The sequence below is a fragment of the Equus przewalskii genome, chromosome 13 (genome assembly GCF_037783145.1).
Source record: "Equus przewalskii isolate Varuska chromosome 13, EquPr2, whole genome shotgun sequence".
Lineage (NCBI taxonomy): Eukaryota > Metazoa > Chordata > Mammalia > Perissodactyla > Equidae > Equus > Equus przewalskii.
Window position 1 is genome coordinate 4,841,162 of NC_091843.1, and position 23,385 is coordinate 4,864,546.

At 38.6% G+C, this 23,385-nt stretch overlaps 1 protein-coding gene across 3 annotated transcripts in view; it reads right to left on the bottom strand.

The window, feature by feature from the left end:
- Positions 1–23,385, bottom strand: part of SIMC1 (SUMO interacting motifs containing 1) — a 98,098-nt gene that overhangs the window by 24,510 nt on the left and 50,203 nt on the right. For all 3 annotated transcript variants that reach the window (XR_011525447.1, XM_070570314.1, XM_070570315.1), the window contains exons 4-6: positions 22,619–22,688; positions 6,957–7,111; positions 1,552–1,704 (exon numbers count right to left, since the gene is read on the bottom strand). Coding sequence is in view for 2 of the 3 variants with exons in the window: in XM_070570314.1 (XP_070426415.1) it covers positions 1,552–1,704; positions 6,957–7,111; positions 22,619–22,688 (378 nt within the window). In the remaining variant the exon portion in view is untranslated. The remainder of the gene's footprint in view (positions 1–1,551; positions 1,705–6,956; positions 7,112–22,618; positions 22,689–23,385) is intronic.

Below are 23,385 nucleotides of genomic sequence, written 5' to 3' on the forward strand. Positions count from 1 at the left end.
TAACTTCTCTGTTTTACAGATGAAGAAATAGGTCCAGAATGACTAATAATTATTTGAATTTCTTTGACATAGGAGAAAATACATATTTACCAAGTAGTTTTCTCCTGTTACTGGTTCCTATACAATAATCTTTTACCAATTGGGTTCAGTCTCAGAACTTTAACTGGGAGAACGTGACCCTTTCTCTCATCAGACCTAACTGCGGAAGAGAGCCAGGTTGAGGTGGCAGAAGGAATCTGGGCAACCCCTCCAAAAGGTGAGACTGGCTTGAAGTCAACCTTTTCTAACACGATTATTTGTGACGGAAGAAAGGGTTCTGCTTTTCAGAAAACCTGCAGTCAGTGACACAATAGGTGGACCGGGTGCTTCGGCATCAGGTTCCGGCTCTGTAATGACAAGTTGTTCAACTTTTGACAAATTACTAAACTGCTCTGAATCCAAGTCTTCTCATCTCTAAAAAGGGGTGAATAAAACCACCTATTTCATTAAGTTGGAGTGCTGTGTAAGATACCTGGCAGATAGGCACTCATTAATAGTCAATGGTAGCATCTATTGTTGTTAAGATCACAATAAGCTGACTTTTAGAGGCCTTTCTTTTGAGTTTTTACTAATATTTACTTACAATAAATTTATTATGATTGCTACTATTATATGAGATTAGCTTCCACTGAAGGAGCAGTGTCTGCCTCTCTTGGGTCTGTATGCTGGGGTTCTGGAATAACGCTACTTTAGGGCCTCCTCCAATCTGCCAAGCAAATGCTCCATTGTTCCCAAACATTCTCTCTGTAGATACAAAGTTATTTCCTAAATTAGCTAAAGCCCATAGGCCTTATATGAAAATCAGGTTGGTGCAACTAAATTATAATATAGCATTGTGAATTCAGGCAAAATGCTGTATTTGAGCTGTCAAATGTTACTGGCTTCTAACAATATGATTGACATAGAATAGGAGGTTACTCGTGTAAGGACAATTCTAGCCCTAAAATCCTGGCATGTCTCAAAAAATGCCAAGACCACTCTCAACCCCATAAAAGGAATGCCAGAAATCTCTTTCCAGTGCAGTCTGAGGTAACGGGACCTGCCCCGGCCTGAGCCATTGCTTGGAACCTGCAAGCTGAACTGCTATTCTTCTGCCAGGACTGGAGGAGAGGTACAGGTCCTTGAGAACAAAGGCTGCTGGGACATTCACTACTCATGACTCCTTCTCTTCTGTCAGAGGATAGGTGAAGGGATGAGGAGCTGTAACCCTGTATTGTCTCTTGGAATCCAGGAAAGGGAGGGCAATGTCTCCTAGCTTGTGTTTTACTTCATCTTTGTGAATTTGAATTCACTTAGTGAAGTCCTATTTATCTAGGGGGGAAAGCATCTGCTTTTGTTTTACCTTTCGAATTAGAAATTTAGGCTTTAGTCAAACTAAGAGCCTTTAGTAAGAATCATTCTATGTTACAAGAGCTTGTTAATTTTGGGGAAACTGCTCGTAGGGAGTGGTGCTATTCTCTGAAACAGTAAATCCCAATAGCCCAGGAAAGATGGCTGCTGCCTCCCCCTTACAGCTGATTGGTGTTCTTTGTCAGGGCCGGCGGGGGAGAAGGGTGGCTACTGCTGCCCCTCAAGATTCCTGTTCCTGAAGAGGTTTGATTCCCATTTGGGAGCTGAGTTAATCCGTCTTCAGTTACCGCTTTGACCAACCACTTGATAACATCCCTGCAATGGAAAAAAGATAAGAAAGAGAACGTTCAACCTTGTCTTATTGCACGGTGCTCTGAGCTGCAGCCTTAACCTGGGCTCCTAGACCCCTAGATTTCCCCAAAGGCAAAAAGGGGGCCCTTAGGCTATTTTCAATACTTAAACAACTCTAATGGAAATCTCACATTTAGTTGTAATAAGGTCACAAAAGCTAACTAAATATCAACATTTTCCTTTGAGTTATAATTGAAAGGTACCTCTGAGGTCAAAAAGCACTACCTGTGGCTTCCTGATTGGAACACTCCTTGACCAGGTGGAAGGTGTGACTGGATGACAACAGACATCCTTGTTGGTTTTCTAATATTAGATGTCATCTATTAATGCTAATAACCAGGGTTTAGAATATGTGCAGTGGTGTCATACTTTATACAGGGTATAGGCTCTAAAAGTTAGGAAGGTAAAAATATTTAATATTGTCAAAATTACTTCTGACAATCACTTAGGTAACTCAGGTAAAAATGGTGGATTGAATACACACATGTAATTTTGTTCCCTCCTAAAATTCCACTAATACTACAGTAAATAATATTTAAAAAAAATCCACAAGGAAGGGGAGAAAAAAAGGGGAGATAACAACAGTAAAATTTTGGAAGCTAGAAGGAAAATGAAGTATATTAAAAAAATAGAATATTACATAGTAGTGAAAATGGATAAGCTACAGTGATAGGTAACAATATGGACAAATCTTAGTATTCTACCTGATTAAATGAAAAATAAAAGTCCCAAGAGATTACATACAGCATGATGCCCTTTTATATAGAGCTAAAAGGAACAAAAATAAAAATATACACTTTATAGGAACACACATAGATGCAACAAAACTACACAAAAGGGAAAGGAAATGATGAACATTCAGGATGCTGATTACTTTGGGTGTAGGAAGGCACAAAAGTAGGTAATGGGGGATGGATGTGTGGATAGATGTAGGTAATTGTTAAGGTGGCAGCCTTTGATTTGGAGGGTAGGTTAAGAGACGGCTGATTACAAAATCAAAAGTGAGCAATTAACAAGTGAATAAATTATTAGCAAGTGTGTCATGTTTCAAGGATGATGTTTAATGTAAGTCCTTACTTTGGCAAAGGGATACATTTTAACTGATTTAGCAGGATTGAGAAAGCTGAATCCTAAGCCAGCAGATGAAAAGAGCAATCCTATTTACCAAAAAAGAAAAAAACCCAGAATCTTCAATAAGCTTTGCAAATAGCAGTACAAGGTTTCTCTGAAGTGAGGGTGAAAGGGGTTAAGTTAGAATAAGCAGGATGGCTTATAAGCTGTTTAAAAAACATCTTAGATCCCTAGATTGTGTTCCTCAACTCTGCAGACTACAGGTTAACTTTGTGGAGAGGTAAAGCAGAGGGTCTCCGGACTGGGATACCAGACACAGCTAGGAGGCAAAGGCACCGAAGCAAAAACAGGGGCCCGGGGGGACATACGCATGCTGAAGGCAGAGACCCTTGCCATCTTCCCAAACCTGCCTTCCAAAAGCCTGGCATCCAGTCTTTATTCTTCACGTAGGAGATTGGAAGTCTTCTCTGGAAAACCCATTCAGCCCAAGAGGAAAGATTTAAAGACAATGACAAGGCATTTTCTAAGAAATGGGCAGCCAGTTCTACCTACAGGGAAGTTCAAAAATGACAAGTCCTCCCAGGTACTCAGAGCTTCCATCAGCTTTTGAGTCTCTAACCCTTAAGCAAGGATAGACTAGCAAGGTTTACCAGACATCTATGGAAATATTCTAACATGAGAGATAAAGACCAAAACAGTCAAAAGCAACCCTCCTCTCCTCCTAAAAATGCAACTTGGAAAAAACAGACATTATGCAGAGAATAAACAAAAACAAAAGCTTTCATTAGTATCATCAAAGATATGAGAAGATACGGACCCGTGAAAAAAGAAAACAAGAACAGAACGCTATTTATTAATTTTAAAAACGAATATTTAGACAAAAAAGTAAAAGATCTTAGAAATCAAAAACATGAAGACAGAAATGAAAACTCTATCTTCCAGGAATGAAGGACATGTTTCTAGATTGAAATGACCCACTGAATGGCCAGCACAATGGATGAACATAGACCTACAACAGGCCTACTGGGCAAAAAGAGGATTCTATAAACTTCTAGAGGAAAAAACCACAGCACATACAAAGAATCAGTAATCAAAGTAGCTTATGACTTCTTACTTAACAATTCTGGAAGTTAGAAGATAATGGAAGATTTCCTTCAATGTTCTGTAGTAAAGTTATTTCTAACCTAAATATCTATACTCAGTTATCAATCAATGTGTGGGAAGATAAAGATAATTTCAGATATAGAAGATCTCAAAAGTTTTACTAGGCACACACTTTTCTAAGAAGCTACTGGAGAGACTAATCCATCAAAATGAGAGAGTAAACCAAGAAAGAGAAGATGTAGGACAAAAAAACAAACAAGAGATCCAACATTGGAAACAGGTGAAGGGAATTCTCACATTTATGATAGAGATGGGGGTCACCAAACCAGACTGAAGAAGGTCAAGTGTTCCACCACAGATCTTAAAGAAGAGGAAACTGATAAGACTACTCAGTCCAAATAAATATCTTGAGGGGAGATTTAGATCAAATAGCAGAGAATTTGGGGTTTATTTCCAATGTGCACAAAGAATACAAGGAAACTAAAAATTAGGCAATTATTAACTCTAAGGAAAACAAAAAGGTATGAGTGAAAGGAAAAGTAATCACAGTTTAGTAATTGGCTCAACATTTACTAGCATATATAGTTACAGTAATTTGTTGTTAGTGCTGTTTAGTCAATTCCAACTCCTAGTGATCCTGCGTACAGTAGAACAGAACCCTGTCTGGTCTTTTTGTGCCATCATCTCACCTTCCGGTGCTGTATCAGACAATTCTCTGCTGCTATTCATAGTGTTTTCATGGCCAATTTTTTCTGAAGTGGTTGCCAGGTCCTTCTTCCTAGTCTGTCTCAGTCTGGAAGATCCACTGAAACCTGTTCACTATGGGTGACCCTGCTGCTATTTGAAATACAGTGGCACAGCTGTCAGCATCACAGCAACACACAGCCACCACAGAATGACAACCAACAGATGGATGGTGTGGTTCCTGCCCCAAAAGGGACCCAGGCCTTGGCAGTGAGAGGGCCGAATCTTAACCACTAGACCACCAGGCCTTGGCTAGTCATAGTAATAGAAACATTGAATACTGATCTAAAAAAAGTTATGATATAACTATATTAGTTGGTATGGGAGCTAGGAAATGTGTGTATGTGAGGGAAGAGGTAGGGAGGAAGAAGAGCTAACTCTTCATCTTCATGTGGGATGTCAACAGATAGTAGCTAATAACGAAAAATCAAGAATTAGCAACACAGGCATGTTATTTAGCCATACAAAGGTAAATATCCAAAGAATCACTTAAATAAGAGTTGAAAGTAGTTACCCCTGTGGGAAAGGGTGAGGGGACCTGGGGACTCGTGTATTTAAATCTTGCAGAACTAGTCTACTCTTTGTATGCATAGTTAAAAGAGAAAAGAAAATCCCTTAAGAAGGGGTCATATGGAGACTGACTTACCATCTCTCTCTCTTTTTAAAAACTTATCTTTGAGGTATAATTTATTTTTTTTTAAGTTTTTTTTTTTTTTTCAGGAAGATTAGCCCTGAGCTGACTGCTGCCAATCCTCCTCTTTCTGCTGAGGAAGGTTGGCCCTGAGCTAACATCTGTGCCCATCTTCCTCTACTTTATACGTGGGATGCCTACCACAGCATGGCTTCCCAAGCAGTGTCATGTCTGCATCTGGGATCCGAACCAGCGAACCCCGGGCTGCTGAAGCGGAACGTGCGCACTTAACCGCTGTGCCACTGGGCCGGCCCCTGAGGTATAATTTATATACAATAAATTGTACACAGGTTTTTGTTTGATGAGTTTTGATAAATATATGCATACACCTTTGTAACTACAACCACAATCTAATATCCATCTCTTACTGAATCAAAGATAGCTGGTTTTCCCTCCATCTGGAACAGCTAATTTTTTTCATTGATAAAGCACAAAATGGAGGACCTGGTTTGCATTTAGAGGCCACAAATGCCTATCTTTAAACCCAAGAATCACACTCTGTATAGTGAGAGGCTCACAGCATGAGGTGGAAATGAAAGGGACTGACCTGACATTGGATGGAGTGGGTTTTGTGTCTTCCCTCTTCCATTCAATTGAAAGCCTATGTTCACAAAGCAGATTGACTGGAGGAGTTGCGCTCTCTTTATTTAAATTATTTCTCTATTTAAAACCCAACTATGCTATTCTGTGCTCTTTGTGGACTATTTACTTACTGATTTCCTTCCCCTATACTGATTAACATTTAAATTTTACATAAAATGCCACATCTAGGGAAACGGATATGGGCATTCAAACTAAAGAGGAAAAAGCTGACTGATGCTCAAAACATAATAAAACTTCCTCATTTTTTAAAAATTAGGGGAGTTATGACAGTCAATATCCTATATTGGCCTGTAAAACCTATTCTTAACAAATATGTGAGAACATACAAAAATGTAAATATGAGTGGGAGAATTTCAACGATGTTCTGAAAAAAGGTATGCTGGTATACTAGCCCGGTGAGAATCATTTCCAAAAAAAGACAAGTGTTGTAGTTCCAGGAGGAAAATTCCAGCCTGAGATGCCTACCCTAGAAATCACATTTTTTCCCCTTGGTATAGGATATGGTAGTTCCCCGCTCTGGAGCTTCCACAAGTTCTGGCCCTGATTCAACAAACCAAGAACACAAGCTTGCTACCATCTTGTACCTCCTGTCAGCCACATAACCTATTATGATAATATGTATTACTTTTCACAAAGTAGTAGTGACAAATGAGATTTATCTTGAGTTACTCCAGGGAATGGAAATAAATCTGGGTTTAAAAAAGCTGTGAAAAGTTTTACACAAGTTAAGGTTTCCCCCTGGATTTCATGAGGTTGTCTGGACAATAGTGAAATAGATTAAAGGAAGTCTGATGGTCTTGAGAGAAAAACCACATAAGCTATGGTGCTGACACATAGTTGGTACAGAGCAGTTTTCTTTTAGGATTGTCTATAGTCTACTATCTATCCCTGTTACACTGTTCAGTGACTAGAAAATCTCATCCACACGATGTTCTCTGGCCTTAAGTAGCTGCCTACCTATGGCCCTACCTCTTGTCATCCCAGGGCTCACGTGGCTGGTTACCTCACATTGTGCGGCTGCTTATCACAGGACAGCACAGTGCTTGCAATGGATTGCTGCAGGTGCTGTCGTTGCTTCCTCAGGGTCTGCTGGAAGTCATCTTCCAGGGTCTGTACTACATAACGCAGAAAAAGGACACGCCCAGGCAGATTTTGTCCCTGTGGGAGAAAAAATGAGGATTATTTCTCTTAATCTCCTGGATGACAGTGAGCATTGGGCTCTCATAAATACTAAGTCCAAAGGAAGGCTATGAGTCAATGAGTGTGTCTGTACCTAAAAGGGAGGCTCCTGGGAGAGAGCAGGCAGTTTAGGTCATTACAAAAGAGGGCAAACTGGGCAATCCTAGAGCCTGGAAGCTCAAAACTGTAGACATCCTGATTTTAAGAGACAGCCATGGGCAGTCAGTGTCTCTCACTGAACCTGACTCTCAGTCTCAGGATAAACCCCAAACTGTGGATATCAGAACAGAGAGACAGAAACTGGTTCCCACATGACTGCTGAGCTGCTAGATCAAGCAACCATGATGAGCACCCCACTGCTTGAACTTCTAGTAATGTGAGCTGATGCATATCCTTATTGTTTAAGCAAGTCTGAATTGGGTTTCCTGTTACAGGTGAAATGATTTTAACTTATTAAAGCCCAAGTGACACAGACAAAGAGCATGGGCTTTGGTGGTACACAGACCTTATTTATTTATCTTTCTTTGTTTTAAACCCAGCTCCATCCTTTACTTAACTTACCCCCCTGAGGCTTGCGTCCTTGTAATTTACGTGGTGATAACTCTAACCTTACCAAAGCCAGTATAAGGACCTGTACTCAGCAGGCAGGCACAGTTTGTTGGTTTCCCTTTACTGGGAGACAAATGCTAGGATCCAGGCCCAGGAGCTCAGGCTTTGAAACTTCAAAGAAAGAAAGGCACCAAACCATTTCTGGATTCTGTAGGAACTTTTCAAACACCAGGGGGTAGGCATATTCTCCGGGAACATAAACTCACAGACCAGGGTACGGTTTAGTCAGCAGGGAAAAGAATGACAACTCATTTCTATCTTTCTTTTTTGGGAGGAGATGGGGATGGGATTATCTTTGTCTTCCAAATGTGTATATTTTTTTCTCTAATCCTTATTAATTGATAAAAATGATTTTAAAAATCAAGTACTTGTGCTGCATTTACGATGAAAGAAAGCTTCTACTGACCCCACTCTCCACTACAACTTGTCCCCTCCAGTACCCTAGAGGAAATAATTTTTAACTCTTTCTTCTGAAGGTTACCCTAAACACCTCTAAAAAAATGAGCTCTTTTCACTATTTCTTGATTTATCAACTTCAGATATTATTTATTAGTTTCTGCTATGCTAAAGATTTAACTCGCCTATGCCACTTTTCACTTCTCCTCTTCCTAAAATAACTGTATCTCAATTTATATTCCATCATCTACAGACAGTATCTCTTGACTCCCCACTTTGTAAGAATGGATGTTATAACAGCCCTACTATTCTCAGAGATCCTATCCCTTTTCATCTCCCAATCTTTATCCTCCATACTTTTCCATTTTCCATTGTCAAGGCTAATAAAATTGTCTTCTAGGCTTTGTATATAAGTTGATTCTAAATATAACTAGTGTTTACAGTATGAGGACTATGTTAAAACTATTTACTACACTCGAACTCCAAGAAAATCATTCCTTTCTTCTGAAGGTTTTGATTTTCTTAAAGTTACTTTTTTAAAGATTTTCTCCCTACATTGCCTGCCATTATCACTTCTTTCAACTCAAGAATGGTGCTGACTCTTGAGAATACCCTTCTTTCCCAAATTGTTTTTTTTATATTTTTTAAAACAACTTTATTGACAAACCATAAAATTCACTCATTTTAAATAAGTTGTAAATTTATCAAGTTCGGCAACCATCACCATAACCAATTTTTAGAACATCTTCATCACTGAAACAAGATCCCTCATGCCTGTTTAAGCTAATTCTCACTCCCACCCCCTGCCCCAGACAACTACTCATCTACTTTCTGGCTCTCTTGCGTTGCCTTTCTGGACATTTCATATATATAAAATTATACAATATGTGACCTTATATGTGTGATTTCCTTTTACTTAGCTTAATGTTTTTTGAGGTTCATCTGTGCCATAGCATGCATCAGTAGCTCATTACTTTTTATTACTGAATAGTATTCCATATGTGGACATAGCACATTTTGTTTATCTACCCAACAGTTGATGGACACTTGGGTTGTTTCCACTTTTTGGCTATGATGAATAATGCTGCTATGACATTCACGTGCAAGTCCTTCCTAGCCATATGTTTTCTTTCCTTGGGTTGATATCTGGAAGTGAAATAGCTGGGTCACATGATGAGTTTATGTTTAATTTTTTAAAGAAACTGCCAAACTGTTTTCCAAAGTGGCTGTACCATTTACATTCCTACCAGCAATGTATGAAATTTCCTGTATCTCCACATTCTTGCCAACATTTGTTGTTGCCCGGTTTCTTTCCTTTTTAAAAAAAATTTTAGTCGTGGTAAAAACTCCGTAACATCAAATTTATCCTCTTAACCATTTTTAAGTGTACAGTTCAGTAGTGTTAAGTATATCCATGCTGTTGTGTAACAGATCTCCAGAACTTTTCCATCTCGCAAAACTGAAACTCTATGCACACTGAACAATAACTCCCCATTTCCCCCTTGTAACCAACATTCTATTTGCTGTTTCTATGAATCTGACTACTGTAGATACCTCATGTAAGTCAAATTATACCGTATTTTCCTTTTTGTGACTGATCTATTTTACTTAGTACAATGTCCTCATTAAGCTACCATCCATGTTGTAGCATATAGAGGATTTCCTCCCTATTTAAAGCAGAATTAATATTCCATTGTATAAATATATATATATATATCACATTTTGTTCATCCAGTCATCTGGTGATGGACACTTGGGTTGCTTCCACCTCTTTGCTATTGTGAATACTGCTGCTATGAACAGGGGTGTGCAAAGATCTCTTCCAGACCTTGCTTTCGAGTCTTTTGCATATCTACCCAGAACTGGGATTGCTGGATCATATGGTAATTCTATTTTCAATTTTTTGAGGAAACACCATACAGTTTTCCACAGTGATTACACCATTTTACAATTCTACCCACAGTGGACAAGGGTTCTAATTTCTCCACATCCTTGTCACTACTTATTTTGTTAAAAAAAAAATTTCTTTTTTATAGTAGCCATCCTCATGGGTGTGAGGTGATATGTCATTGTGGTTTTGATTTACATTTCTCTAATGATGAGTGATGTTGAGCATCTTTCTTTCTTTCTTTCTTTCTGTGAGGAAGATTGGCCCTGAGCTAACATCTGTTGCCAATCTTCTTTTTGCTTGAAAAAGATGGTCGCTGAGCTAACATATGTGCCAATCTTTCTCTATTTTGTATGTGGGATGGCACCTCAGTCTGGCTTGATGAGTGGTGCATAGGTCTGCACCTGCAAACCCAAGATTGGAAGCAGAGCATGGAAACTTAACCACTATACCACTGAGCTGGCCCCTTGAGCATCTTTTCATATGCTTCTTGGCCATTTGTACATCATCTTTGGAGAAATGTCTATTCAAGTCCTCTGTTTTCTTTAAAATCAGGGTTTTTGTTGTTGTTGTTGTTGAGTTGTAGGAGTTCTTTATATAGTCTGGATATTAACTCCTTATCAGATATACGATTTAAAAAAATTTTCTCCCATTCCTCAGATTGTCTTCTCACTCTTGATTGTGTCCTTTGATGCTCAGAAATTTTTAACTTTGATGTAGTCCCATCCGTCTATTTTTTTGCCTGTGCCTTTGATGTCATATCAGAGAAATCAATGCCAAATCCAATGTCATGAAGATTTCCCCCTATGTTTTCTCCTAAGAGTTTAGTATTTTGGGGTCTTCTATTTAGATCTTTGATCGATTTTGAGTTAATTTTTGTTATAGTTCTGGTAAGGGTCCGACTTCATTCTTTTGCACGTGGATATCCAGTTTTCCCAACACCATTTATTGAAGAGACTATCCTTTCCCCATTGAATAGTCTTAGCATCTTTGATAAACATCACTTGACCATATTAACAAAGTTTTATTTCTGGGATCTCTATTCTATTCCATATGTCTATGTGTCTTCTTTATGAGAGTACTACACTTTTTTTAAAAAATGTTTTATTGAGTTAATGATAGGTTACAATCTTGTGAAATTTCAGTTGTACATTATTGCCTGTCAGTCGTGTTGTAGGTGCAACCCTTCACCCTTTGTGCCCATCCCTCCACCCCACCTTTCCCCTGGTAGCCACTAATCTGTTCTCTTTGTCCACAGGTTTAAATTCCTCATATGAGTAGAGTCATACAGAGATTGTCCTTTTCTATCTGGCTTATTTCACTTAACATAATTCCCTCAAGGTCCATCCATGTTGTTGCAAATGGGACGATTTTGTTCTTTTTTACGGCTGAGTAGTATTCCATTGTATATATATACCACATCTTCTTTATCCAATCATCTGTTGATGGGCACTTAGGTTGCTTCCACATCTTGGTGATTGTAAATAATGCTGCAATAAACATTGGAGTGCATAGGGCTTTTGCAATTGCTGACTTCAAGCTCTCTGGCTAGATATACAGTAGTGGAATAGCTGGATCATATGGTAGTTCTATGTTTAATTCTTTGAGGAATCTCCATACTGTTTTCCATAGTGGATGCACCAGTTTGCATTCCCACCAGCAGTGTATGAGGGTTCCTTTTTCTCCACAACCTCTCCAACATTTGTTACTATTAGTTTTAGATATTTTTGTCATTCTAATGGGTGTAAGGTGATATCTTAGTGTGGTTTTGATTTGCATTTCCCTGATGATCAGCAATGATGAACATCTTTTCATGTGCCTATTGGCCATCCGTATATCTTCTTTGGAGAAACGTCTTTTCATGTCTCCTGCCCATTTTTTGATTGGGTTGTTTAATTTTTTGTTTTTGAGTTGTGTGAGTTCTTTATATATTATGGATATTAAGCCTTTGTCAGATGTATTACTTGCAAATATTTTTTCCCAGTTAGTGGGTTGTTTTTTTGTTTCAATCCTGTTTTCCCTCGCCTTGAAGAAACTCTTTAGTCTGATGAAGTCCCATTTGTTTATTCTTTCTATTGTTTCTCTTGTCTGAGAAGACATGGTGTCCAAAAAGATCCTTTTAATACTGATGTCAAAGAGTGTACTGCCTACATTTTCTTCTAGAAGACTTATGGTTTCAGGTCTCAGCTTTAGGTCTTTGATCCACTTTGAGTTTATTTTGGTGAATGGTGAAAAAGAATGGTCAATTTTCATTCTTTTACATGTGGCTCTCCAGTTTTCCCAGCACCATTTGTTGAAGAGACTTTCTTTCCTCCATTGTATGTCCTCAGCTCCTTTGTCGAAGATTAGCTGTCCATGGATGTGTGGTTTTATTTCTGGGCTTTCAATTCTGTTCCATTGATCTGTGCATCTGTTTTTGTACCAGTACCATGCTGTTTTGATTCCTGTAGCTTTGTAGTATGCCTTGAAGTTAGGGATTGTGATGCCTGCAGCTTTGTTCTTTTTTCTCAGGGTCTTTGGTTGCCCCATATGAATGTTTGGATTCTTTGTTCTACTTCTGTAAAGAATGTCATTGGGATTCTGATTGGGATGGTGTTGAATCTGTAGATTGCTTTAGGTAGAATGGGCATTTTAACTATGTTTATTCTTCCAATCCATGTGCATGGAATGTCTTTCCATCTCTTTATGTCGTCATCCATTTCTATCAGAAAAGTCTTGTAATTTTCATCTTATAGGTCTTTCACTTCCTTAGTTAAATTCACCCCGAGGTATTTTATTCTTTTTGTTGCGATTGTGAATGGTATTGTGTTCTTGAGTTCTTTTTCTGTTAGTTCGTTATTAGAATATAGAAATGCTACTGATTTACGTAAATTGATTTTATACCCTGCAACTTTGCTGTAGTTGTTGATTACTTCCAAAAGTTTTCCAATGGATTCTTTGGGATTTTCTATATATAAGATCATGTTGTCTGCAAACAGCGAGAGTTTCACTTCTTCCCACCCTATTTGGATTCCTTTTATTCCTTTTTCTTGCCTGATTGCTCTGGCCAGGACCTCCAGTACTATGTTAAATAAGAGTGGTGATAGAGGGCATCCTTGTCTTGTTCCTGTTCTTAGGGGGATGGCGCTCAGTTTTTGCCCATTGAGAATGATGTTGACTGTGGGTTTGTCATATGTGGCCTTTATTATGTTGAGGTAGTTCCCTTCTATCCCCATTTTGTTCAGAGTTTTTATCATAAATGGCTGTTGGATCTTGTCAAATGCTTTCTCTGCATCTATTGAGATGATCACATGGTTTTTATTCCTCAGTTTGTTGATGTGCTGTATCACGTTGATTGATTTGTGGATGTTGAACCATCCCTGTGTCCCTGGTATGAATCCCACTTGATCATGATGTATGATCCCTTTGATGAATTGCTGTATTCGGGTTGCCAAAATTTTGTTGAGAATTTTTGCATCTATGTTCATCAGTGATATTGGCCTGTAGTTCTCCTTTCTCGTGCTGTCCTTGTCAGGTTTTGGTATCAGCGTGATGTTGGCTGGCCTCGTAGAATGTGTGAGGAAGTGTTCCATCCTCCCTAGTTTTTTGGAATAGCTTGAAAAGGATAGGTATTAAATCCTCTCTGAAAGTTTGGTAGAATTCCCCAGGAAAGCCATCTGGTCCTGGGGTTTTATTCTTTGGGATGCTTTTGATGGCTGTTTCAATCTCTTTCCTTGTGATTGGCCTGTTCAAATTGTCTGCTTCTTCTTGAGTGAACTTTGGGAGATTGTAGGAGTCCAAGAATTTATCCATTTCCTCTAGGTTATCCATTCTGCTGGCATATAGTTTTTGTAGTATTCTCTTATAATCCATTGTATTTCTGCGGAGTCTGTTGTTATTTCTCCTCTTTCATTTCTGATTTTGTTTATTTCAGCTTACTCTCTTTTTTCTTTGTAAGTCTGGCTAGGGGTTTGTTAATTTTATTTATCTTCTCAAAGAACCAGCTCTTTGTTTCATTGATCCTTTCTACTGCCTTTTTTGCTTCAATAGCATTTATTTTTGCTCTGATTTTTATTATTTCTCTCCTTCTGCTGACTTTTGGCTTTGTTTGTTCTTCTTTCTCAGTTAGGTGTAGTAAGATTGCTTATTTGGGATTTTTCTTGTTTGTTAAGATGTGCCTGAATTGCGATGAATTTTCCTCTTAATACAACTTTTGCTGCATCCCGTATGAGTTGGTATGGTATGTTATCATTTTCATTTGCCTCCAGGTATTTTTTTATTTCTTCCTTAATTTCTTCAATGATCCATTGCTTGTTCAATAGCATATTGTTTAGTCTCCACATCTTTGTGACTGTCTCAGCTTTTTTCTTGTAATTAATTTCTAGCTTTACAGCATTATGATCAGAGAAGATGCTTGTTATTATTTCAATTTTTTTAAATTTGTAGAGGCTTGCCTTGTTTCCCAACATATGGTCTATACTTGAGAATGTTACATGCATGCTTGAGAAGAATGTGTATTCTGCTGTTTTTGGATGAAGTGTTCTATATATGTCTATTAAGTCCAACTGTTTTAGTTTTTTGTTTAGCTCCACTTTTCTTTGTTGATTTTCTGTCTGGATGATCTGTCCATTGATGTGAGTGGGCTGTTGAGGTCCCCTACTATTATTGTGTTATTTTTGATATCTTCATTTAGGTTTGTTAATAGTTGCTTTATGAACTTTGGTGCTCCTGTGTTGGGTGCATAGATATTTATAAGCGTTATTTCTTCTTGATGAAGTGTCCCTTTGATCATTATATATTGGCCCTCTATGTCTCTCTTTACCTGCCTTATCTTGAAGTCTGTTTTGTCTGATATAAGTATTGTGACACCTGCTTTCTTTTGTTTGCTATTAGCTTGGAGTATTGTTTTCCACTCCTTCACTCTGAGCCTGTGTTTGTCCTTGGAGCTGAGGTGTGTTTCCTGGAGGCAACAAGTTGTTGGATCATGTTCTTTAATCCATTTTGCCACTCTGTGTCTTTTTATTGGAGAGTTCAATCCGTTTACATTGAGGGTGAGTATTGATGCATGAGAGCTTAATGAGAGATGCATTCTGTAGCTCATGTTCTGGTTTTCCTGCATTTCCTTTGTTTCTCTTCCTGTGTGTTTTAGCCTACCCATTGACTTCTGCAATTTCTTAGGCTGGGTTTCTTAGATTTTTCCTTATTTATGTTTTGTGTCTCTGTTCTGTTTTTTAGTTTAGTGGCTACCCTGAAGTTTGTATTCAGAATCTCGTGTATAACATAGTCCATTTTCTGGTGGTCTCTTACTTCCTTAGCCTAGATTGTTTCAGTCCCTTTCCTCCTCCCCTCCTAAATTATTATTTTCATCTCCTATTCCAACTTGTGTTGTGAGTTTGTGGTTAGAGTGATAAGATTGTCTTTGCTTTGGTGATTTCCTTCCCTTTATCCTAATGCTATAGTTGAATATTTGCTATCCTATTCAGATTCAATCTATTTGTCTCCCTACTCTGTGTTTTGTGACCCCTTTCTCCCTTTTTTTCTTTTTTCAGGTATGAGAGCCTTCTTGAGGATATCTTGTAGTGGAAGTTGTGTGACTACGAAGTCCCTTAGCTTTTGTTTGTCTGGAAAATATTTAATTTCTCCCTCATATCTGAAGGATATTTTTGCTGGATAGAGTATTCTTGGCTGAAGATTTTTATCCTTCAAAGTTTTGAATATGTCACTCCAATCTCTCCTAGCTTGTAAGGTTTCTGTAGAGAAATCCGCTGAAAGTCTGATGGGGTTCCTTTGTAGGTTATTTTCTTCAGCCTTGCTGCACTGAGTATTCTTTCTTTGCCCTTCATTTTTGCCATTTTTACTACTATGTGCCTTGCAGTAGGTCTTTTTACATTGACAAATGTATGAGATCTGAAAGCTTCCTCCACACACATTTCTCTCTCAATCCCTAGATTTGGGAAGGTCTCTTCTATTATTTCGTTGAGCACACTTTCTGCTCCATTTTCCTTTTGCACGCCCTCAGGAATTCCAATGATTCTTAAGTTGCATTTTCTCATTGAGTCAGCTATTTCTCTGAGAATTTCTTCAGTTTTTTAAATTCTTAGTTCTCTTTCTTCGTCTGTCTGGAGCCATTCAGCCTGTCTATCTTCGATTATGCTAATTTGCTCCTCTATGGTGTCTACACGGGCATTCAGGGAATCTGTATTCTGTTTTATCTGATCCATTGTATTTTTCATCTCTAGTATTTCTAATTGATTCTTCTTTATAATTTCAATCTCTTTTGTGAAGTAACTCCAGAACTTGTTGACTTGTTTCCCTTTACTTCATTGAATATTTTGAGGATAGCTATTTTGAACTCCTCTTCACTTAGTTTACCCATTTCCAAGCCCTCAGGACCTACTTCTGTATTTTTATTGTTTTCCTTTTGGACTGTGCTGAATGGTAGAGGAGTGGTTTTTGCACATGATGCTATTATTCAGCTGCAATTACAGCTTGTTGCCACTAGATGGGGGTCGAGAGGCTTGTTTTCTGAGCCCTGTGCCTTCAGCCAAGATGGCGGCGCCCAGCATGGATTGGGGGATGAGGGGCACTTTCATTCACGCGACCAGTATTGGATCAGCTCTCGCTTTCTGGTCTCCCAGGGCCCTGGTTTGCTGGGGTTCCCCCACGGAAAGCTTTCCCCTGTTAGAGGGTTTCGCTGCAAGGGTGGTGGGAGTCCTGGATGATCCCCCGACACGCAGCCCCTCCCCCACCACTTCCCGCACCCGAGGCAGCATTCACAGTCTCTAGAGGAGGGAGCGAAGTTCTCTCCTACCGCGTTCCACCTCCTCTGAGGCCAGCTGCAGCCTCTCCGCCTTCCGTCATTGGGCTGCTGTGGGTCTCTGACGATTTCTGTTATTAGGATTGTTTTTTTGGTTGGAAAGCAGTTGCTCTTTTTGGTTGTACTTTGGAGGGGAGAGAGTCCCAGGTGAGCTCATGCTGCCATGTCAGCATGGAGTGCTGACGTCACTCCTCGAGAGTATCACACTCTTTTGATTACTATAGCTTTGTAATATGTTTTAAAATCAAGAGTATGAGTACTCCAACTTTGTTCTGCTTTTTCAAGATTTTTTGGCTATTCAGGGTCCTTTGAGATTCCATATGAATTTTAGGATGGACTTGTCTATTTCTGCAAAAATGCTGTTAGGATTTTGATAGGGATTGCATTGACTCTGTGGATTGCTTTGGGTAGTATTCACTACTTAACAACATTAAGTCTTCTAATCCATGAACACGAGATGTCTTACCATTTATATGTCTTTTTTTTTTTTTTTTTTGAGGAAGATTAGGCCTGAGCTAACATCCGTGCCCATCTTCCTCTACTTTATATGTGGGATGCCTACCACAGCATGGCTTGCCCAGTGGTGCCATGTCCACACCCAGGATCCAAACCGGTGAACTCCAGGCTGCCAAAGCAGAACGTGTGAATTTAACTGCTGCACCACTGGGCCAGCCCTGTCTTCTTTATTTTCTTTCAGCAGTGTTATGTAGTTTTCAGTGTATAAGTTGTTCACCTCCTTAGTTAGGTTTACTCCTAAGTATTTTATTCTTTTTGATGATATTGTTAATGAAACTGTTTTCTTAATTTCCTTTTCAGATTGTTCACGGTTAGTATATAGAAATGCAACTAACTTTTGCATGTTGATTTTGTATCCTGCAACCTTACTGAATTCATTTATCAGTTCTAACAGGTTTTCTGTGTGGAGTCTTGAGGGTTTTCTACACATAAGATCATGTCATCTGTGAACAGAGGTAATTTTGCTTCTTTCTTTCCAATTTAGATGTCTTTTATTTCCTTTCCTTACCTAATTGCTATGCTAATAGAAGAGATGAAAGCAGGCATCCTTGCCTTGTTCCTGATCTTAGAAGAAAAGCTTTTAATATTTCACCATTGAGTATGATGTTTGCTGTGAGTTTTTCATACAGGACTTTCATGCAGTAATTTCCTTCTGTTCCTAGTTTGTTGAGAGTTTTATTTTATCACGAAAGGGTGTTGAATCTTGTCAAAACCATGTTCTGGATCAACTGAGATGATCATGTGGCGTTTGTCCTTCATTCTGTTAATGTGGTATATTGCCCTGATTGATTTTCCTATGTTGAACCATCCTTGTATTTCTGGATAAATCCCACTTAGTCATGGTGTATAATCCTTATGATATGGTGCTGAATTTGCTTTGCTAGTATTTTACGGAGGATTTTTGCATGAATGTTCAAAAGGGATACTGGTCTGTAGTCTTCCTGTAGTGTCTTTGTCTGTCTTTGATATCAGGGTGAAGCTGGCTTCATAGAATGAAGATACTTTGTGTGATATCTATCTTTTTAAATCTATTGAGACTTAACATATGTGGCCTAACATATGGTGTATCCTGAAATATGTCCCATGTGTACTGAGAAGAATGTGTATATTGTTGTTGAGTAGAATGTTATGTATATAACTGTTAGATCTGGTTGTGTTGTTTAAGTTCTCTCTTTGTTAACTTATCTTCTGTTTGGTTGTTCTACCCATTATTGAGAATGGGGTATTGAAGTCTCCAACTCTTAATGTGGAACTGTCTATTTCTCCCTTCAATTCTGTCAGTTTTTGCTTCAGATTTTGACGGTTTGTCATTAGGTACATAAATGTTTATAATTGTTCTATCTTCTAGTTGTACTGAACCCTTTATTAATATATAATGTGCTCCTTTGTCTCTTGTAACATTTTCTGATTTAAAGTCTACTTTATCTCATATTAGTACAGCCACCTGTACTCTTTTGGTTACTATTTGCATGGAATATCTTTTCCCATCCTTTCCCTTTCAATCTACTTGTGTCTTTGGATCTAAAGCGAGTTTCTGGTAGACAGCATGTAGTTACATCATGTGTTTTTATCCATTCTGCCAGTCTCTGTCTTTTGATTGGAGAATTTAATCTATTTACATGTAAAGCAATTACTGATAAGGAAAAACTTACTTCTGTCATTGTGCTATTTGTTTTCTAAATGCCTTACAGCTTTTTGTCCATTTATTTCAGCATTACTGTCTTTAGTTAATTTTTTGTAGTGAAATGTTTAAATTCCTCTCTCATTTCCTTTTGTGTATATCCTATAGCTATTGTCTTTGTGATTACCATGAGGACTACATTTAACATTCTAAAGCTATAATACTCTAATTTAATTTATACCAGCTTAACTTCAATAACATACAAAAACTCTGCTCCTTTATAGCCCTGTCCCCACCCTTTTTGGTTGTTGATGTCACAAAACTACATCTTCATATGTGTGCCCCCAAACAAACTAGAAATTCTTTTAAACGCAGTAGTCTCTTAAATTATGTAGAAAATAAAACGTGGAGTTACAAAGTCACAATAATACTAGCTTTTAGACTGATAATTTAAAAAAAGTACTAGTCACTTAAATCATACAGAAAACCAAATGTGGAGTTACAAACCATTGTTACAGTACTAGTAGCTTTTATAATTGCCCATGTATTTACCTTTATTGACATCTTTATTTCTTCATATGGCTTCAAGTTACTCTTTAGTGTTTCATTTTACCCTACAGGCCTCCCTTCAGCATTTCTTGCTGGGCAGGGTGAGTGGTAATGAACTCCTTCAGCTTTTGTTTATTTGGGAATGTCTTTATTTCTCCCTAATCTTTGAAGAACAGTTTTGCTAGATTAAGGAATCTTGGCTGAGTTTTATTCTTTAGCACTTTGAATATATTGGCCACTGTCTTCTGGACTCCCAAGTTTCTGAAGAGAATCTGTTGATAATCTTATTGAGGATCTTGTATGTTACATGCCGCTTCCCTCTTGCTGCTCTCCCTCATTTCTGAATGACAGTTTTGCCAGATATAGTATTCTTGGTTGACAGCTTTTTTGTTTCAGCACTTTGAATACATCATCCTTCTGACCTGCAAGGTTTTGCTGAGAATCTGCTGATAATCATATACAAACTCCCTTCTATGTGACAGAGTCACTTTTTCCTTGCTGTTTTCAAAATTCTGTCTTTGCCTTTTGACAGTTTGATTATAATGTGTCTTGGTATAGGTCTCTTTGGTTTATCCTCATTGGAGTTGAGTTTCTCGAATTTTTATGTCTATTTCTTTTCTCAGATTTGGAAAGTTTCTGGTCATTATTTCTTCAAATAAGCTCTCTGCTCGTTTCTCTCTTCTCCTTCTGGGACTCCCATAATGCACTTAATGATGTCCTATAGTCCCTTAGGCTCTCTTCAATTTCCTTCACTCTGTTTTCTTTTTGCTCCTCTGTCTCAAAGATTTTAAATGATCTTTCTTCAAGTTCACTGATTTTTTTTCTTTTACCTGATCAAGTCTGCTGTTGAACCCCTCTAGTGAATTTTTCAGTTCAAACGTATTTTTCAGCTCAAAAATGTTTTATTCTTTCCTACAGTTTTTTTTTTTAATATTCTGCCTTTGTTCATATATCATTTTCCTGCTTCATTTAGTTCTCTATCGGTGTTCACTTTTAGTTCCTTGAGAATCTTTAAGATAGTTTAGAAAAATTTTTTGTCAGGAAATTGAGAGATCTGTGTTTCTTTAGGGTCAGTTTCTGGAGCTTTATTTTCTTCCTTTGATTAGGTCATATTCTCCTGTTTCTTAGTAGTCTTTTGTTGAGATTTGAGCATTTGGAAAAACAACTACCTTTCCCAGTTGTTATCCACTGAGTTCATGCAGGGCAAGACCTTCACCAATAAGCCTGGCTAGAGATTCCGGGATGTCTCATCTTCCCTGAGGATGTGTTTCTCTAGGCTTGTGCATGTGCTTTTATCTGTCTTAATTTCCTAAGTGGCTTGTTCCTATTTCTTCTCAGGAGCCTACAGTCTCTTGCTCCCCTGGTACCTGTCTGTGGAACTGCATACTCTCTGCAGCTCTAACGTGCCAGAGTGCTTGCCTCTCTTTTCAGCAACTTCCAAACTATGCCACCATTCCTATCAGTGCTCTGAGTCAGGCAAGGCAGACACTATCCCTTGGGAAGCCCCATACCAAGCCAGAACACTGGACTCAAAGTCCAGTCTTTTGTTTCCATCCCAAGGGAGGAGCTGGGATATGGGAGATTTCCTTGCAGTTGCACCATGCTATCTTGGGTAAGGGGAGTGGCATGGGCACACAAAATACTACAAACTTTCTTACTCCTTTGAATGGAGTCCCGTCTTGGTTATGCATGGCCTGGGTACTACAGCTTCCCAAATGGTCTGTAGAGTTTTCACACAAGTATATTGGTCCATATGTTGTTGTTAATTTGGTGTCTCCATGGGGGAACAAGGGCCTGGAGCTTCCTTGTCTACCATCTTGGTGATGTTTCCCAGATCATTCTTTCTTAAAGCCCTATGTTATTTTGCTCCAACATGGACTGACTGCTGTCTAGGTCAACTATTTGCTGTAATCTTAGGACTTCTCTTTACTACTTTCCTGGATTAGATCTAGTGCCTCTCTCTTTTTTCTTTTGGTGAAGAAGATTTGCTCTAACATCTGTTGCCAACTTTCCTCTTTTTTGCTTGAGAAAGATTTGCCCTGAGCTAACTGATGTGCCAATCTTCCTCTACTTCGCATGTGGGATGCTTCCACAGCATGGCTGATGAGTGGAGTAGGACCATGCCCAGGATCCAAACCCGCAAACCCAAGCTGCCGAGGCAGAGCGCATGGAACTTTAGCCACTTGGCCACAGGGCCAGACCAAACCTCCCTCTTTTTTGATTATTCTCCCATTTTTTCGATACATACCTTCAAGTAACCTCCTAAGAAATGGCATGTGGAGATATTTTTTTCAAGTTCCCATGTTTGGAAATGTCTTTATTCTACCCTCACACTTGACTAATAGTTTGGCTGAGTCCAGAATTCTCAATTGAAAATAATTTGTTCCATTCAAATGCTTTTGCGTGAGCCGAACAGAAAGCTGGCAATTAAATTTATGGATCCCTAAAGGTCAGAATGCAGACGATTTTTTTTCTGGAGCACCAACTAGCTGCCTTCATTTATGACAGATGGTTCACTCAATTTCTTTAGGCAATGAATCCTTTGACTTTTTGCCTGAAGGGTAGATAACTTGGTGACTGAACTTTCTGTATAAGAATAGAGAGGTTGTCAGTTCCATCTACAAACTTTCAACAAATTTACAGCCCATATCTGACTCCAACCTTTTTATATGTTGTGTTTCTGAGTCCAAAGCCTCTCTGCTCTAAAGGGAAGATTTCCTTCCTCCTTGGCTGTAGCCCCTTACACATGTGTTCTAGCCTGAGGCTTTCTCTGCTTAGCTTCATCAATCATCACTCTTACATTTCCTTTAGATCTTCTAGTCTTCATTCAAATCCATTGTCCTCCATATTTTCATTGCCATGGATTTATAACCTTCTTTCTCTATTCTTCACTATTATTTTTAATGGGATCTCAAGAAGGAGAGGGATGAATGAAAGTATTCAATCTTGAATTGGAAGACAGCACATATCATTTCAATAGAAATTTTTGGGTGGAGGTGGGAGTGTAAGGAGGGAATAATGGTAAAGACTTTACTACCAAATTTGCTGTCATTTTTGTTTCTAGTTAAAACTTCCTCTGCAGAAGATACACCCTCATAATTGTTACGTTACCTCTTCCTCCATGACGTAAGTGAGCAGCTTCCAGTCCCACTCCACTGTCTTGGCATTAGCTGGATGTAGCCTGAAAGTCAAAGGACATCAATTAGAATTCTAGAGAGTCTTGTGGAACAAGGGAAGAGATCTGGAAGATGATAGAAGTGTGAAGCCTCCTCTTATCCTCAGTGCTCTTGCTCACCCTTTGATACAATACTATGTCATCTGAGGGTAGTGGAACTTCATTGTTTTTTTGCTACGCAGTATCCACTTTGGGAGGCATTAGTACCCCCAATTTTACTTTGAAGAAATCAACTCTTTATTACTCTCAGCCCACTGGCTTTACCTACTAGGACCCTGGGATGAAGCCTGTGAAGCATGTTGACCCAATCATGATATTCTACCCCTCAGTTCACAGTGATTTACTCAAAGATGGGCTCACATCTTATGTTATACCAATTAAAGCCTACAAGACTCAATTTCAGAACTTTTCTGTGATTATAAAGGAAGTGGACTCTCTCCCACTGAGACTATCATAAAAGCTGGAGGCTGAGAAGAATACCTATGGAGCCTGAAAACAGAAGCAAAGCAGAGCTGAAAAATGGATCAGTTCAATTTTTGAACTGAACTGAGTCACATCTCATTCTTAGGTTTCTAGTAACATGAGTCATTAAATTCTCTTTTAACAGCTGTTAAAGCCAGTTTGGACTGGGTTTCCTGTCACTTGCAATCCAAATAACACTAACATACTAAGTCATCCTCTCTAATGGTTAGCTGAATAAAAC